The 17,489-nt window shown below is 38.9% G+C and overlaps 1 protein-coding gene across 3 annotated transcripts in view; it reads right to left on the bottom strand.

The window, feature by feature from the left end:
* Positions 1-17,489, bottom strand: part of LOC122671908 (E3 ubiquitin-protein ligase listerin) — a 107,193-nt gene extending 89,704 nt beyond the window's left edge. For 2 of the 3 annotated variants that reach the window (XM_043869388.1, XM_043869390.1), the window contains exons 1-5: positions 17,268-17,489; positions 17,032-17,143; positions 16,608-16,670; positions 14,221-14,298; positions 9,457-9,548 (exon numbers count right to left, since the gene is read on the bottom strand). In XM_043869388.1, coding sequence (XP_043725323.1) covers positions 9,457-9,548; positions 14,221-14,298; positions 16,608-16,670; positions 17,032-17,143; positions 17,268-17,323 — 401 coding nt within the window. In that variant the 5' untranslated portion in view covers positions 17,324-17,489. Of the gene's footprint in view, positions 1-9,456; positions 9,549-14,220; positions 14,299-16,607; positions 16,671-17,031; positions 17,144-17,267 lie in introns of those variants that run through there. The other variant, XM_043869391.1, reaches the window with a different exon arrangement.

Raw genomic sequence — 17,489 nt, 5'->3', positions numbered from 1 at the left:
CTCGCCGGAAGATGTCTTATCTCACTATGACACCGCCAGCCTCTACTGATGACAAATATGATGATTGGAAGGCTGAAAATGCAACCCTTCTTTGCTGGCTTTGGAATAGCATGGAACCATCCATAGCCTCTAATGTTATGTTTCATAAAACTGCCAAGGGTGTTTGGGAAGAACTCAAGGAAAGCTATTCTCAAGATACCAATCTGTCTCGAATTTATGATCTGTATGAGAAATTTTTCTCTTTCAAGCAAGAAGGAAAGTCTCTTGGTGAATACTACAGTTCACTGAAGGGAATGTGGGAAGAACTCAATGTGTACCAGCCTATCTCCACTGATGCCTCTGTGATTAAATCTCAACGACTGAGTTTTTGGTTGCTAAGTTTCTCTCTGGATTGGATCCTGATCTTCAATTCGTCAAAAGCCAATTATTGGCTGGGGAGAAGATTCCATCTATGAATGAAGCATATTGTCGAATCCAGAGAGTTGTTTCTCCTTCGGTGGTGAAGTCTGATCCAACTCCTGTCTCCAAGGATAATTCTGCCCTCTTTATCTCTACTGGAGGGCGTGGTCGTGGTGGTGGTACCTCTTCCCGAGGTCGTGGTTCTGGATCTGGTCATGGTCGTGGGGCTGGTCATGGTAGTCGTGGGGCTGTTTCCAATTCTGCTGGTTCCTCCTCTGGTGATGGTGGATCTCAATGGTGTTCTCATTGTGGTCGTCCTAACCACACTGTTGAAAAATGTTGGCGGAAACATGGCAAACCACAATAGGCACGTGAGCAATTTGCTAACGCTGCAGTCTCTGATGGAGCGGTTGATCCTATGCAACCTCCTGACACTACTTATGGGTCTTCCACTGATGGTGGTAGTTTCTCCAATGACCTGGTTTCTCAACTATTACAACGAGTGCAGCAACTTGAGGCATCCTCCTCTACATCTACAGCTGTTCTTGCCCACTCAGGTACATCTACCCATGTTTCGCCTCCTCATCTTCTCCGTGGGTCATTGACTCCGGTGCCTCTTCTCACATGACTGGTAAGCCCAATTTATTTTCATTTTTTACACAGTCCGCTGTCCCATCTCGGATTTCTATTGCCGATGGATCTTTTATACCTGTTACTGGTCATGGGGACATCCCCTTATCTTCTGCCCTTTCCTTGTCTAATGTCCTTCATGTACCTAAGCTTCCTCTTAATCTTCTCTCTGTTAGTCAATTAACTAAGACCTTGAATTGTTCTATAACCTTTCATCCTTCTCATTGTGTCTTTCAGGATCTTGCAACAAAAACGACGATTGGTGGCGGACATGAGAAGGGTGGCCTCTATTACTTTGATTTGGCATCTACTTCTACGGCAGCGGTTGCTACTTCTTCGGACATTTCTCCTTTACATTGGCACTATCGGCTAGGACATCCTTCTTTATCCAAGCTGTGCCTTCTTGTTCCTAGCTACAAATCTGTCTCCCGCATTGAGTGTGAAGCTTGTGAGCTTGGCAAGCATCATCATACTGTTTTTCCTTTGAGTCCAGAGTCTAGGAGTGCTTCTTTGTTTCAGTTAGTCCATTCTGATATTTGGGGTCCTTGTAGGGTCAAAAGTCGGTTAGGTTTTTATTATTTTGTTAGTTTTATTGATGATCATTCTCGTATGACATGGTTGTACCTCTTGAAGGATAGATCTGAATTTGTTTCTATTTTCAAACAATTTTATAATGAAATTCGTGTTCAATTTGGTGTTCATTTAAAAATTTTGCGTCCTGACAATGCCCTAGAGATAATTCAACGTGAGGTTTCCTCTTTTTGTTCTGACAATGGCATCATTCATCAAACTAGTTGCTCTTACACACCTCAACAAAATGGTGTGGCAGAGCGCAAAAACCGCCATTTGTTAGACATTACTAGGTCCTTGATGTTTCATATGAATGTTCCTAAACTTTATTGGGCTGATGCACTTTTAACCGCTTGTTTCTTGATTAATCATATGCCTTCCTCTGTTCTTAATAATCAAATTCCATTTAATATTGTTTTTCCTGATCGAGCTGTTTTCTCTCTTCCCCCTCGTGTCTTTGGTTGCCAATGTTTTGTTCATGTGCTTCACCCTGGTCTTGATAAACTATTTCCTAGGGCTATCAAGTGTTTGTTTCTTGGTTATTCTCGTACCCAGAAGGGTTATAGGTGTTTTGATCCCATCTCTCGCCAACAATTTGTTTCCGCTGATGTTACCTTCTTCGAAAACTCTCCTTATTTTGCTGATTCTTCCATTGGTGTGGATCTTGTTATTGATACTTGTGGGGTTGATCGTGTTGTGGCTGAACTTGTTCCTCCTCCTATCCCATTGGTTGCAAATCCTGGTCCCACGCAGGTGCAGGTCTACAGGCATTGTACCCAACAGCAGCCGCTACCACTGCCACCTCCACCTATTGAGGCTGCCTCTCCACCGCCACCAGCTGACTCCTTGCCTGCGGATCCCATTTTAGACATTGATGATCTCCCTATTACAAAGAGGAAAGATACTCGCACTTGCACTCAGACCCCCCTTTACCCATTGGCCAATTATGTTTCTAGTTCTCATCTCCCACTTCATCATCTTGTTTTTGTTGCTGCTTTTCATTCTACCTTTATTCCCCACTCTTATACAATTGCTTTATCCCACCCTGGGTGGAAAAATGCTATGGATGTGGAGATGGATGCCTTGGTCTCTCGTAAGACTTGATCATTGGTTGACCTACCGCCTAGTAAGGATCTTGTTAAGTGTCGTTGGGTGTACACGATTAAGTACAATCCAGATGGCACTGTGGAGCGGCTCAAGACCCGTTTAGTTGCCAAGGGGTTTACACAGACCTTATGGGGTCGACTACTTCGAGACCTTCTCTCCTGTTGCGAGATTGAATTCTGTCCGCATTTTGCTTTCCTTGGCTGTCAATCTTAATTGGCCTCTCTTTCAGATGGATGTGAAGAATGCCTTCTTATATGGTGATCTACAGGAGGTGTACATGGAGCAACCTCCTGGTTATGTTGCTCAGGGGGAGGATAGTGTACGGGTTTGTCACCTTCATAAGGCCATTTATGGACTGAAACAGTCTCCCCGCGCATGGTTTGATAAATTCAGTAGTGTTGTGGCTGGTTGTGGGTTTTCTCAATGCTATTCTGATCACTCTATCTTTGTTAGACGTCAGGGGTCTAACGTGGTCATCTTAGCAGTTTATGTCGATGACATTATTGTTACTGGTAATGACGCTTCTGGGATTGCACAGGTGAAGACGTATTTGCATGATAACTTCCAGATCAAGGATTTGGGTAGCCTCAGGTACTTTCTTGGTATTGAGGTTGTTCGCAGTTCTCGAGGTCTTAGCCTGTCCCAGAGGAAGTACGTTCTTGATTTACTTGATGAGAGTATGAGACAGGAATGTTGAGTTGCAAACCTATTGATACTCCTATGGATCCACATGTCAAGTTTGGTACTTCTGATGACAAGGAATTTAGTGACCCACATCAGTATCGACACCTGGTCGGTAAACTTATCTACCTTATTGTTACTCGTCCCGATATGTCCTTTGTTGTGGGTGTTGTTAGTCAGTTCATGCAGACACCGAAACAAGAACATTGGGATGCTGCTTGTCGTATTTTACGCTACCTCAAGGGTGCTCCAGGTAAGGAGCTGGTTTACTGTCGCCATGGTCACACCAGCATTATTGGGTTCTCTAATGCTGATTGGGCTGGTTCTGATGGCGATAGAAGATCGACTACAGGTTATTGTACTTTCTTTGGAGGTAATTTGGTTACTTGGAAGAGCAAGAAACAGACCACTGTTGCTCGTTCCAATGCTGAGGCTGAGTACAGAGCTATGGCTCATACAACTGTAGAATTGATGTGGGTTCGTTCTTTTGCTCGTGAGCTTGGTTATTCTAGTGATCAGCCCATGGAGATGTACTATGATAACCAAGCTGCCATTTATATTGCCAACAACCCCGTTTTTCATGAACGAACCAAGCACATTGAAGTTGACTGTCATTTTGTTCGAGATGCTGTTCAAAAGAAGCTAATTACTACTCCCTTTGTTCGTTCCCAGTTTTAGCTTGGAGATATGTTTACGAAGGCTTTGTTTCGACCTCAGTTCTTAAGCGGTTGTTCCAAGCTGGATCTTGGTGATGTCTACGCTCCAGCTTGAGGGGGAGTGTTAAGAGTTGTCGATTAGAGTTTATAGGGTTTCTGGGGGTGTTTTAGTCTTATTTGTATTTCTAGTATATTCCATTGTCTTAAGGGTATTTTGGGCAGTTTACTTGTAATTCATTAATGCTGAGATTATAAATAAGATTGCCCCCCTCACTATTTACTTACACAGAAATCATGAGGGAGTTTAACCCTCTCAAACGATCTCTCTTTTCTTCTCTTCTCTTCTCCATCTTCTTCTTCTTCTTCTTCTTCTTCTTCTTTGTTCTTCACTGCTGGTCAGACCTAGGGTTCTGTTCTGTTAAAGTAACAAAATAAAAAACCTAAACAACTCTTGATATGACACGGATCCCAAACATTAAAATGAACTAAATAAAATGAGGAACTTTGAGAGACTTCACAAGGAGGGAACAAAGTATGATGATGCTTTCCAAGCTCACACTCAAGTAGAGGGATATGATTGCAACTGGGAACAATACATTGGAGTTTGGAAATAGAAAGATGTCCCAACTGGTAATGCCATTATAGAGGGGAAGACAGATTAGATACAATAGAAGAAAAGGTAGGATCGACGTCGTTGAAATAATATAAACCATCCTTCTCACGCCCTCCACCAATCGCCTTCTTTGTCTGGAAATCTTGAAAGGCACAACATATCGGATAAAATATTACTGAACAGTTAATGGATTTAGTCAATTGACTGCAGAGATAACTAGATAAGATTTAAGGGTAATTTAGGAACATGAAGAACAAATTTCAACATAGGAAGAAAAAATAAAGTTAACACAATCAAAAGTGGATACCTAAGTTGACGAGCCATCAGCAAGTATGACTCTAGAAGGGTGATTAATCTTTTGAAGTGAAGATAGTACATGGAACTTACCAGTCATGTGAGAAGTGGCACCAGAGTCAATGACCCATGTTGTAGAAGAGGAAGAGGCAAGAAGTGTGTCAGTACCTGTATGAGCGATGGTAGCAATGGATGTAAAAGCAAATGTCTCAATCTGTTGAACACGCTTACGTAATTAATTGAGTTCATCGTTTAACGGGGAAACAAACTGATTAACTCCAGAGGTAAAAGCCTGATTGCTGTCCAAGGATAATGTTGCAGACTGCAGTAGTATTTTGATCAAATGTAGTAGTAGCAATAGCAGACAGTTGGTGAGCCCACTCAGGTTTACCATGCTTCGCCCAACATGTATCAATAGTATGATTCATCTTACCACAGTGAGTACACTGATGTGTTACCTTAATTGAGTGGCTGTCCTCTGCCTCGACCTCCCCATGAACTATGACCTCATCAGAGAAACCAGTGCCACGACCACGTGATGCGGATCTGGGGTCCCAAATCCTTATTGGACCGCTTGTGGGCCCACTCAGACAATTTAAATCCAACTATATTGGTAAATACCAGGAAATCAGGTCTTCAAAATCAAATAGAAGATTCTTCTTCTTCCTCACGGTGAAACATAAAAGGGCAGCAAATAGCGGTGAACCAGTGGACTTCGAGTCGATAGTTCTCACCTCATGGCTCATGCTAATCCAAATATCCAATCGACACAAGATCTCAAGCGAAGGGAGCTATCATCTGGATCTATCGATCACGAGCAGCAATCAACCCAAACAAGTAACAAGCAGGAGAAGTAAAGCTGCTGAAACTGCTCTTGGCGGATGAGTTCAGGACTGGTTCTGAATTCAGTCTGTGCTCTTCGATCCAATTAAGATTTCCAGCAAAAAACTTTCATACAGGGTTGCCTTAGAGTGATAATCCAACCAGAGAAGTTTCAGGTCAGATTCATTCTCCAGTTGAGAGTTCGAAACAGTTCTTTCAGGGCTGGTATTACCGCCAGTTATGGAGCAGGGGTAAATAGACGATAATATGACAGAAATAAAGCCTAAGAAAGAGGTTCACAGGAAAGGAGAAAGAAGAAGAAGTAAAGAAAATATCAGAGGGGAATGACCTGCGCACACAGCTCTGGACAGCTACAAGGTAAGCACCTTCATTCGATTTCATTCAAAACAATTCAGGTTCCCATCGTAGGTTACATGCCCTTTTATAAAATTAAACAAAAAGAAATCCTATTCCTATTTTGAACCTGAAATAGAATTCGACTCCGACTCTAACTAATCTAAACTGAAACAATTGTTGGATTCTAAAAAGATAAAGATTAAAAAAAAAATTACATTGTTATCCCTAATTAAACCTACATCTAACTGCATCACCACGACCCCTACTATTTGAAACAAAGGCTGAATTATTGTTAGAGGTCCAGTCAAACTTGGTGAAGGAGGGAGACAGAACTTGTCAAATCCGAAAAAATGTCTCATTTATGGATGGTATCTTCTCACTAGCCAAAATTTGGCTTTTCACTGGTTGACAGAGTCTAATCCAGATAAAGTTTTGGCAACCAAGAACTCAGCATGTTGAGATTTAAGAACTTCAAGATTAGTAAAGAGAGGTCGGTACACATTTAGTTCCTCCCACATGCCTTTCCAAGGAACTATAGTAGTCACCAATGGATTTTCCACTCTGCTTGAAGGAGAAGACATGTTCTTATCCTGAGAATAGCTTTCTTTTAGGTCAGCCTAGATACCCTCAGCAGTGGTATGAAACATCACATTGACAGCTACAAAAGGCTCTATACTATTCCATAGCCAACAAAGTATTGTGGCATTCTCTGATGTCCATTCTAGATACTCAGCAGCAAAGCAGGGGGTGGCTTAGTCAGATAATCCATTTTTACCAGGTGGTGATTTACACGGCAACAGCCTATGAACAGATTAAATAATTTGATGCACCAATGTTTAATAGACGTAATTTGGATGTTGAAAGAGTCCATGGGGGGTTTTGAATCACCAATTAGAGAATACCAGATATAAACAGCAAGGCGGCAACTAAATCAGCAGCCAATCACAATGGAGATCAATAGAAGGCAGTGGTAAAAAACTGTTCTGATAGGTAGGTAACAATCAACTATGATAACCTGTTTTGATAGGTTTCCAAATCTGGATATACATAATAATCGAAGAGGAGAGAAAAACCCCACACTATCAAGTAAATCTGATGCAGAATAAGGTCCAGCAGCAATATAAGAGTACCTAAAATTACCAAGCCAGATTTTTTGGTGATTTCAGTGATCAGAATATCGAAGTGTCAGACTGATACCAAAGCAATGTCAAAGTTGCCTTTCAGATGGGCAAACACTGCCCAAAAAATAGACAATATTGGTGGTCTGATATTTAATAATATCAAAATCGATGCTGTCTAGAAAAGTCAAAAAAACAGAGTATCGCCATGCCTTGGGAAAAATCTGTTTCATAACATCAGAGGCTCTGATCAGCATCAATCAGGGGATCAAAGGTACTGACTATGAAGATCAACAAAACCCTAAAATAGCATGAAGAATCTGTGGCTTGATGCAAGATAAGTTCCAATCTTAATTCTGCCAAAATAACATAATAGAAACAGAGCACCGCCAGCCTTTATGTTGATAGAAATCAATTCCTGTAGATGACTACATTGAAATTCAATAGTAGGTAATGTATACAAGGAGACTCTATTTATCTTCATATAATATGTATGGCAGCATAGGTTGCTGCAATCTCAAGAAAAATTCTCTGAGAGACTATCAAACCAGAGATAGAAGATAGCACCGATTAATGTGGCTCTGATACCATGTAGCAACGGAGAAGCTAAAAACCAGTCCTTAGAACTTGAAGAAGATAACAAGTGAAGGAGAAAGAGAGAATACGATGAAAGAAGAAAGGGAAAAGACTAGACCACAATAGGATTCAGAGTACTCCTATCATTGTCCATCCCAATATTTATACCATTAGTTAATACACTCTTAGTAGGAAACCTACTAAGAGTACTAGTCTAATTACAATGAAACTAAATAACTAAACAACTAAAGAAATAAACTTAAAACACAACTCTATAATTCAACACACGCCAACACATACCACAATAAGTACACTCCCCCTATCATGACTAACCTCTAACAATCTATTTGTTGTTTCTTCACTGCCAGCATTCAGTTCCATACGTCATTGCTGGTTGTATAACTATCCTACAAAATTTTCCAATTGACTTTTAAAGGAACACGTCGATCACACGACACTCCGGACGCATCCACCCCTCCACTTCATCCATCCTATTTTAATTCTTTGCGCAACATCACCCTCTATTTCTCCTTCTTTAGTTATGATTAAACCTAGGTACCTAAAATTTTCACTTTGCAGCAACTCCGTATCATCAATTTTCACCACCTCACTTTCAGTCCTGTTGTTACTGAAGTTACATACCACATACTCTGTTTTTGTTCTACTTTATCTTAAAACCTTTTGATTTCAAGGTTGATCTCCATAATTCCAACTAGGCATTTATCCACGCTTTTGTTTCATCCACCAAAGGTCCAACACTATATTATCAGCAAAAAGCATCCACCAAGGGATCTGATCATGAATGTCTCTAGTCAACTCATCTCTCATAGGCGTATCTGTCAGATTAATTTCTGATCAGAGCCATATGAAAATACCCACATAGGGTGTGGACTGTGCAGTAAACAGAACCCAATGGATCGGAGGCATATCTCTGTTAGACTAATTTCAGGATAATACCTTTCCATTGTTTGTCCTACAGAGATTATGAAGGTGTCGAAATGCACGGCATTCAAAAAAATGTAATTTTATATGCCTTTTCTACTTGTACAGTGGGATGTGGATTATTGTTTTACATTTTATTCAATCACTAACAAACATAAATGCAGTTTCACTAGAAACAGGTACAACAGATAATACACTATCTTCACCAAGAGGCACATTAGAACATAGAGAGATCCACTTAAAGTCTCTATGTCAAAGGTACCCATTAAAGTGAGGTGAGAAATGATAGCATCCATTTCAAAAACAATGATCAAAACAATTTTAGCCCTCAAAACCTGAAGACTAGTTATCAAGCAGATTATTAGAAACCCAAGACTATGCTGTATCAATTTTTCACACACAAGTTAATATCATTTAATCTTATTTGTGGGCATATATAACAGATTAGCATTATCACGGTCCTCTTAACGGAGCCAAACTTGAAGATTAGTTATCAAGCAGATTACTAGATACCCAAGACTGTTGTATCAATTTTTGCAAATATCCAAGAGATGACAGTGCCATATTAAGGAACCAGAAAAGAATCTAATAAGCATAAGATAAATTCAAGCCCAACACCGATGACAAGTGGATGATAGTTCCATATTAAACAACCAAAAAAGAATTTAATATGCATAAGATAAGTTCAAACCCAACAGTGATGACAAGACTAGTCATGGTCTCATTAGTAGCTCGCCGAACCTCTCTATTGTAGTCCTGCAAGAGCCTCTTGTATTCAAATGCCTGAGATAGAAAGGGAGTAATTGTCAAGTCACCAAAAAATGGAGCACAGCCCAACTCAACTCAGTCTTATCCCATCTAAATATGGTCAGCTACATGGATCCTTCCCCCCCCCCCCCCCCAATCAGCTCTATTCAAAACCATACTTGTTTTATATGACAGTTATATGACCAACAATGATTTATGGAACTGAATATGGAGTGAAGAAACAACATATAAACAAACTTCGTGTAGCTGAAATAAGGATGATGAGATGGATGAGTAGTAAAACTAGAAAAGATAAAAGAAAGAATGAACAAATTAAATACTACAAAGTGAACTTTCAGTTTTGCGGATTTTGTATTGAAGAAGGATCGGCAAGGTACCAATTGAAATAGAACCATTTAAAAAAGGTGATAAACCAGCCAATCAAAAATTAAGGACTACCATTTACTATTCAGCCCCTGTGCAATTCTTACACTCTAGAGTAATATGAGCCCAAAAAGTACTGTTCTTATGATATCCAGATCTAAATTTCCCGTTGCAGATTTTGCTCCTCTTAAAATTCTAGAGTTCCTCTCATTCCAGATAGTCCAGCATGTTGCACCAAGGCAAAGATTCCAAAGGGTTCTTGATGCAGGCAAGGAGTATCTTACTTACTCCCACAAGAAGAAGAAGAACCAGCTCGGCTAAGTCCAGCCAGCTCATGGGCTTAGTATTAATTAGTCTTTTATTTAAAGTTGTCTTTTAAGCATGGTTCGAGAACTCGCGTTTCTCGGTTTCGTGAGATCCCGAGACGAGATGCCATACGCATTCTAAAATTACACTTTCTCAGCGAGATCTCGGTATTGCCTAGGTACACATTTTTTCCAGTTTTTTTTTAGTTTTAAAAGTTCAATATCTCGCCGAGATCTCGGTATCGGGTTAGAACATGGTTTTTTACCCATTTTAATTGCCCATTTGACCCATGTGCCCATTTTTATTAAAAGAGGGCAATGGACAGAACACGGAAATGTCAATAGTTCTGTCCATAGCTCTCTAAACAAAGGGGAAAACACTCAAACAACTCTCTCCCTCAAATTTCTTCCTCTTTCTTTCAAATCTTGGGTGGATTGCATTGTTTGAAGTGTGATTCAAGTGCTAAAGTGAAGATTCAACTCCAACAGTCCAAGAATCATCACCTATTTGTAGGATTCCAAAGTAAAACTCATATTTGGACTTTTTTTTTGGCAAATCTGGGCATGTCATTGTGTTTAAATGGCCTGAAATAGGCTGGATACCAAGTTTCAGACCCAAAATGTGTAAAACCCACCAAGTTGAGGGTCCGAGTCAAAAAAAAAAAAAAATGCAGCAACTCGCCGAGATCTCGACTCGACTCGGTTTCTAGCTTGGCCGAGATGCCACCGAGACCCGAGTCTTAGAACCTTGCTTTTAAGTTGTCTAATTAGTTTTGAACTCTCTTACCTATGTGTGAGCTGTTTACTATTTATTTGCTATTAGCAATTAGGATTTTACATTCCTAATAAGATTAGGTTGTTTTATTAGTTTTCTATATATAACTTGTAAGAGCCGTTGGCTCCTCACAATTTGATCAATAGAGATTTCTTGTCTTCTTCAATGGAACTGTTGTGAGATTCAGTATAGGGTGAGAGATCCTTGGGAACAGTGAGTTTCTGGTCCAGGTTATTGGTGGGAAGCCATTAGCTATCTATCCTTTCTTATACTCTGTTTCCTTGCAAGTAAGTTACTGTTTTGAACTTCTTATTAATCGATATTGCTCTCCCATGACTGATTCCCTGATTCGAGTAATTCAACCTTTAATAATCAACTGATATTCCTATTATTCTGTTTGTGTTGATTTGTCTCAGAGGTGTCATTGTTTTAAGTTTTAACCTTGCGGATGCTCTGTTTTAGACCTTTTTTCTGCAAGATTCGAATCTTCACCTGAGAAAGATCTGACCATCAGATCAAGGTGAGCTTTTGAGGTGTTCAAGGTCCCTAAAAGAGACCTTTGACCAGAGGGTATTGTGATGATCAGGTCTACTGATCCGATTAATACGATTTCTCTTAAATTACTCCGTTTTGAGTCCAGACCTGAAGATTAATTTATTATCTTAAATCTAACCGTTGGATCTGGTTTATATTTTGGGGATTGAAAGAGTCGTCCAAGGCTGACCTTCGACCAGAATTGTTGACTGGTCGGAGACTCTGATTGTCTGCAATTAAATTTCTTCCGTTCTTGAAATTTGTGTTTCAGATGTGATTATTCTTTGATTGTGATTAATCCAGTCCTTGGATCTCTGCTGAATTCTGGGGACCACCTATTCTAACTGTTTGTCAGTGTTGGTTAAAGTATGATCTTCATCGGAAAATATTGACTTTTGTTGACTTTTTTTACTTGGATTTACTTGGGATCTTGTAAGAGGGGTGTAACTTGAACCTAGGGTTCATCCTACCTACCCCCCCCCCTCATTGAATTGGTATCAGAGCAACGGTTACACCAAGTTCTTACCCTAAAGATTCGAGAGATCAAGTTTCAATGCAACAGTTGGCTGATATATATTGTCTGATCGAATGGTATCTATGGAGCAACATCTGAACACCGTGTCACAACATGTTGATACATTATCCCCATAACAGCCCACTCCAGAGGACCACAGAGGTGAGCATTACCCTACACCAACTGCATCTCAGAGCACCCACCGAAACCAGGGAAGGCTGCCACAGAGAACTATTACACCACAAGCACCACCGGTTACATTGAAGATCACATGACAATGTTCTTCGACAAAAACGCTGGTTTTCCCCCTAGACGACCTTATGATTCACAGAAGGTGAAGCTAGAGTTGAAGGAGTATAACAGGAAGCTTGATCCACATTTGTTCCTTGACTGGGTAAATACGATTGATGACTACTTTGACTAGTATGACATGGTAGAAGCTAGAAAAATCAAGTTAGTCACGACTAAACTTGTTGGACCAGCCAGAGAGCGGTGGAGATTACAGGAGTAGAGGAATTGAGATAGAGACACACCCATTACTAATTGGGATGATATGAAGGTCAATCTAAAGGGCAAGTACCTCCCACAGTGCTTGGCTGAATGAAAATATTTTTATATTTCCAACAAAGCTTTCAAACAAATCCAAGATTGCTTAAATCTGATTTATATTGAAGGAGTTATGTTTCGGTCAAACTTAATTTGATGTGCGTGAATGCTATCAAAATCGCTCTAAATGAAAATATTTTTTTACATATCAAAACAAATGAATATTATACTGCACTTCTGGTTTTTAGCAATGTTTTACCAAATTAATTTATGGAATTTATAGATTTGAGAAAACTCCCAGCATTTAAAAGTTGAAAATTGCACCTACCGCCGAAAATCCTGTTTTTGTGGGGGGTTGACTTTTTATCCTTTTGGAATTTGATTTTTTAACTATTTTTATTGGATTCAAATAGGGGATATTTGCTTATTTATGAATAATATCTTAAGTAAACATAAAAACATTTACTTAAATGATATTAGGCATAAATAAGTGTCCTAGTTTCTAGCATAAGTGTTTGTCTTGGCTTCTGGCATAAATAAGTGTTTGTCTTGGCTTCTGGCATAAATAAGTGTTTGTATACCCGTTTCCCACAGAGATGACCTAGACCACCGAGATCTCGGTGAGTTCTTGTTCCATGTGTAAAGCAATGAAAAGCAGCTATTGCAACTTCCTTTTTTCACAAGAAGCCTCCAATAGAAGCAAGAAGCCAAGCACTGTGATGCATGAGCAATTTCTTGGACCGGGCTAAACCTATTGGGGGATCCATATGAAGACAAACCAGGTCCAAATGGGTTTTTAGGTTTAGTAGGATATTTAGTTATTTATTTATTTAGAATTATTATTGGGATTTTCTCTTGTAGTCTTTTACTTTGAATGGGTTACCTATTAGTGGTAGAGTCATTTTATGTTTTAATAGGCTAATTAAAGATAGAGTTGATTTAGGATATAATTTCAGTTTTAACTTGTCATTAGGACTCTTTATTTCATCTTTAAATACAATTTGTAACCTACGCAACACTCAGATTTGAGAATATTGAATGAAAATTGAGTTTGTTGGTTGTAACCAAGAACTGGTGAGTGTGTACTCCCTTCCCTCTCTTCTGATCCTCTCTCATCTCCGTCTTTACTTCCCCATCTTCATTATTATTCTCTTTAATTGTTCCTTTTATTTCAGTTTCCTCTTACTACCGATTTCCCTCTGTCATAGTTTTCAATTTCCTCTTACTACCTTCATATCTCACAATTCCTTCTCCTTGGTATTTATTGCTCTATTGACAAATATACCCTTTCCATCACCTTATATTCCCCCATGTCCCATACCATATATTTGTTTCCAAGTTTGTCCTTAGTTAGTAAATAGTAATCCCCTATGCATCCCTTCTTCTTTATTTACCTAACAGCCCCTTAGAAAATTCTGGTTATTACGAAATTGCCATTGCTCCTCTATTATTTGGACTTATGTTATTTGGGTGTGCCCATAAGCGATCTGAGTAGGGCTTCCAGACCCTGGATCCGCATCACACTGTTTGTTATATCTCAAAAAAAATAATTAAATAAACTCAAGTAATTTACATGAAACTATCTTGACAATATCAATCTCAACACTCACAAAGGAATTACAAGAGAGATAGAAGAGATAACAAGTATACCCATTGTGGGATAATCTGTGCAACTTCCTCGCCAGATTTTTGCTTAAAAAGTTCACATAGAGATGTCAAAGCCTTAAGCTGTAAAAAAAAACAAAGAACAATTTCTTTTTATCGGATAAAGTGAAACATCAAACGATGATAAATAATGAAATAACACCAAAATGATTCTCTGGAAACTAGATCTTGCAATACTTTTGCTTATTCTAATCACAACTTTAACTTGCAAAGATAAGTTAAGTCCTTGTACAATTGCAGCATGTTAATTAAATAATGAATTGAATGGAGGGGGTAAAGTTCAGTCATCAGTTAGACGGAAAATAGAAGACTGGGTTTATTTCCAAAGCTTCACAATGAATTAGATCATGCATATTAACCTCAAGTTTGCTTCTAAATATAAGTAAAAAACAATTGGTTTTGGTTCTCCTTTGTCTTGAAGTATTGATTGAACCCATAGGAGCATTGGTCATGGAAATAGAATTCCCTTATCTACCGTTCAAACAAAATCCCTCGAGACATAGGAGAACCAAAACCCAATATGCTGCTCTATTTATCACAATACCTCAAAAATGATTAAATGAATTTAAAACCTAGCAATGTGATAGAGAACTTACATGGAAGAAAAATATACATATTAGTTTTCTTCAACAAACCTATTTCTAGATAACACTATTAAAGGTAATTAAGTCATTTCACGAAGGAAAATCAAATGCATTTGAAACCTAAAAATGTATAAGTAAAATTAAATAAGTAGATAATAATTATCCAATGTCTTCTTAATGAGATATAGATGGTGTTCCGGGAGTGCCTTTCCTTTATGAGAGGAGGGATGTCAGATTGTATTCTCTCTTTTAGTTGTGGTCAGCCCTAGGCTTCTGTTTTTTATTTTACTATATGCTTGTGTAACAATTTCTTTGATTATTAAAAGTTGCTACCCATTCCCCTCTCTCAAGAAAAAAAAAAAGTCTTCTTAAATCAATAAAAGCTTTACTACATAACAAACAAAGACAAGGGTACTTCCATTCATTTCATAAAGGGTGACCAGACCCAAAATGATCCGTGTTGCTTTTAGTAGTAGAAGAATACACCTTAAGTTTTAACTATTACTATTGGTGTATTGGAAGAGATATTTTGTGTAGTTCCTTTTTATGGTGGGAGCCTGCAGAAGCCTAGGTTGGTTAGGCTAAGCATTGAATATCAACTTTTCTGCTATGACTTGCAGGACACTCCACCCCCCCCCCCCCTCCCCAAGTGGTAGATTTAGTGTGTGTTACGTCTCAACTTGGACACTTGCTAGGATACAGCTAAACATTTGTTTGGAAACTTCTGTATATCACTTGGGTATAAGCTAACTCAATAGTCCTTTAATGTTTCCTTTCTATCATAATTTCTTGTTGACTGTTTTCTTTGGCTTGCATTACTAGAATTGCATAATAATACAATTGAAAACATATAAATGCATGCATTTCCCTTAATTTGATTTACTTTTTCACCAATGTACAAAATTTTCTTCAACATCAAGAGTTGTTTCAAGGATCCGAAAGAAAGTACTTGGGTTCTCTCAACAACTATTTTAACTAAAAATTGTATCATGCCTGAATTTAATTGGGGTTCACGGTGGTGGAAAGAGGTAATTTAAAGAAAGGTAAGCGGTGGTGAAGAGAGACAATTTATGCAACGTACACTTCCATAATCATCAAGCACTTCCAATTTGAGGTTGCCTTTCACTTTCAAAGAGGAACTTTGGTCTCGGAGATATATCAAACGAAACTGATTTAAAGTCATGTCCCCTTCTCTGGATGTTGGAGTCTTGGAAATATATCAAGCAAAATTGATTTAAATTCATGTCCCCTTCTCCAGATTTTTGGAGAAACTGTGCATCCAATCTGCATATTGTGGAATTGAAAATCATGTTCTCAAAGAATTCCTCTTCAATAGCTGATTGAGATCACTAGTATAGACCTGTGGGGCAATTACTTCATCTTTTACTCATCAAAAAATTACTTCATCTTTTAGACCCATTCTACATCAGTGGCATTGATGGCACTCCAGAAGGTGGTAACATAGCGGTTAGAGGCACTCAGAGGATTGTTCTATCTTGGTTTATAGAAAACTGTGTGGCTAGAGACTGGTTCAAGCATGAGCAGGCTCAACAACATGGAAACTTTCATCAATCAAATATATAAAAGCGCATGCAACTGACAAGTGCACCCGAAAATCACACCTTCTCTTTTTTTTTCTTTTTTTGGGTCGAATAAGTAAAATTTATCAGGGATGGATACCAAAACAGAAAATGTCTATAATGAACCTAAGCACTGATGGAGAGCACAAAGTAAACAAAACAAGACACCAGAATTCTAAACTTGTAACAATTAGTTGTGATTTTCTACCTTTGTTGTCGGATCCTTTCTGCCTAGCCTCTTTAAGTGTAACGCCACTTCACCATCCACATCCTACATGCCATAAAATCAACACCGCATTAGAAAGAGACTACCAATAAAAGAAGTGGCAGCAAGAGACACTTCCCTAGTTATCCTGGACAAACATCACACAATCTATAATCTTTGGTTTAGAACCACCAAGGATAGAGCAACCGACACCCAAGCAAGCAAGTCTTCACTATCCCACCGGAGAATCGAAGATTCATGTCACTTGAGAATCCATTCTGATATTTTTAGTATATTCCGAAACACATGTGACAATTACTAATACCAAAAAAATGTTTGTGAAATTTTGAATGTCGAGAGAATTTAGACTTCAACCATAGAACAAAAGGGAAAACAATGTATGTCAGAGGAAAGTAAGACAACACACCGGAAAAGGATTGGCGTCTTCGCTTATATGAGTAGAATCAAGCCGAGAACTTCCAACATAGCCGCCGAATCCGACGGAAGTTGCTCCCGTAGGTAAAAGCGAGGCAGCGAGGCTGATAAGAGTTCGAAATCCAAAATTAAAATTTTGTTTTCAATTTTACGGAAAGGAGCTGAAAAAGGACAACAACAATATCAATATCGGGAAGAAAAACAGAAAAAGAGTTAGAACTCAAGAACCTGCTGCTCGAAGGACGGTTCTTGCTCCTCGCTCCCTCTCCCTTCGGTCTTCCCATTCTTCGCTCTCTCTCTGTACCTCACTTTTTCCTCAAAATCTGATGGTATCGAGCTCTGAACTTAGCCCCAAGACGCTATGAATCAAGATTTTCTATTTATTGTTTTCCTTTTTCCCGCGAAGCCCTGATCGGCTTTCTGACAAACACAAGAGCGAGACGAGAGAGA

This window comes from Telopea speciosissima, chromosome 8, assembly GCF_018873765.1.
Source record: "Telopea speciosissima isolate NSW1024214 ecotype Mountain lineage chromosome 8, Tspe_v1, whole genome shotgun sequence".
NCBI lineage: Eukaryota > Viridiplantae > Streptophyta > Magnoliopsida > Proteales > Proteaceae > Telopea > Telopea speciosissima.
The sequence above is the reverse complement of the archived record's forward strand: the minus strand, read 5'-3'. Positions and strand labels throughout refer to the sequence as shown.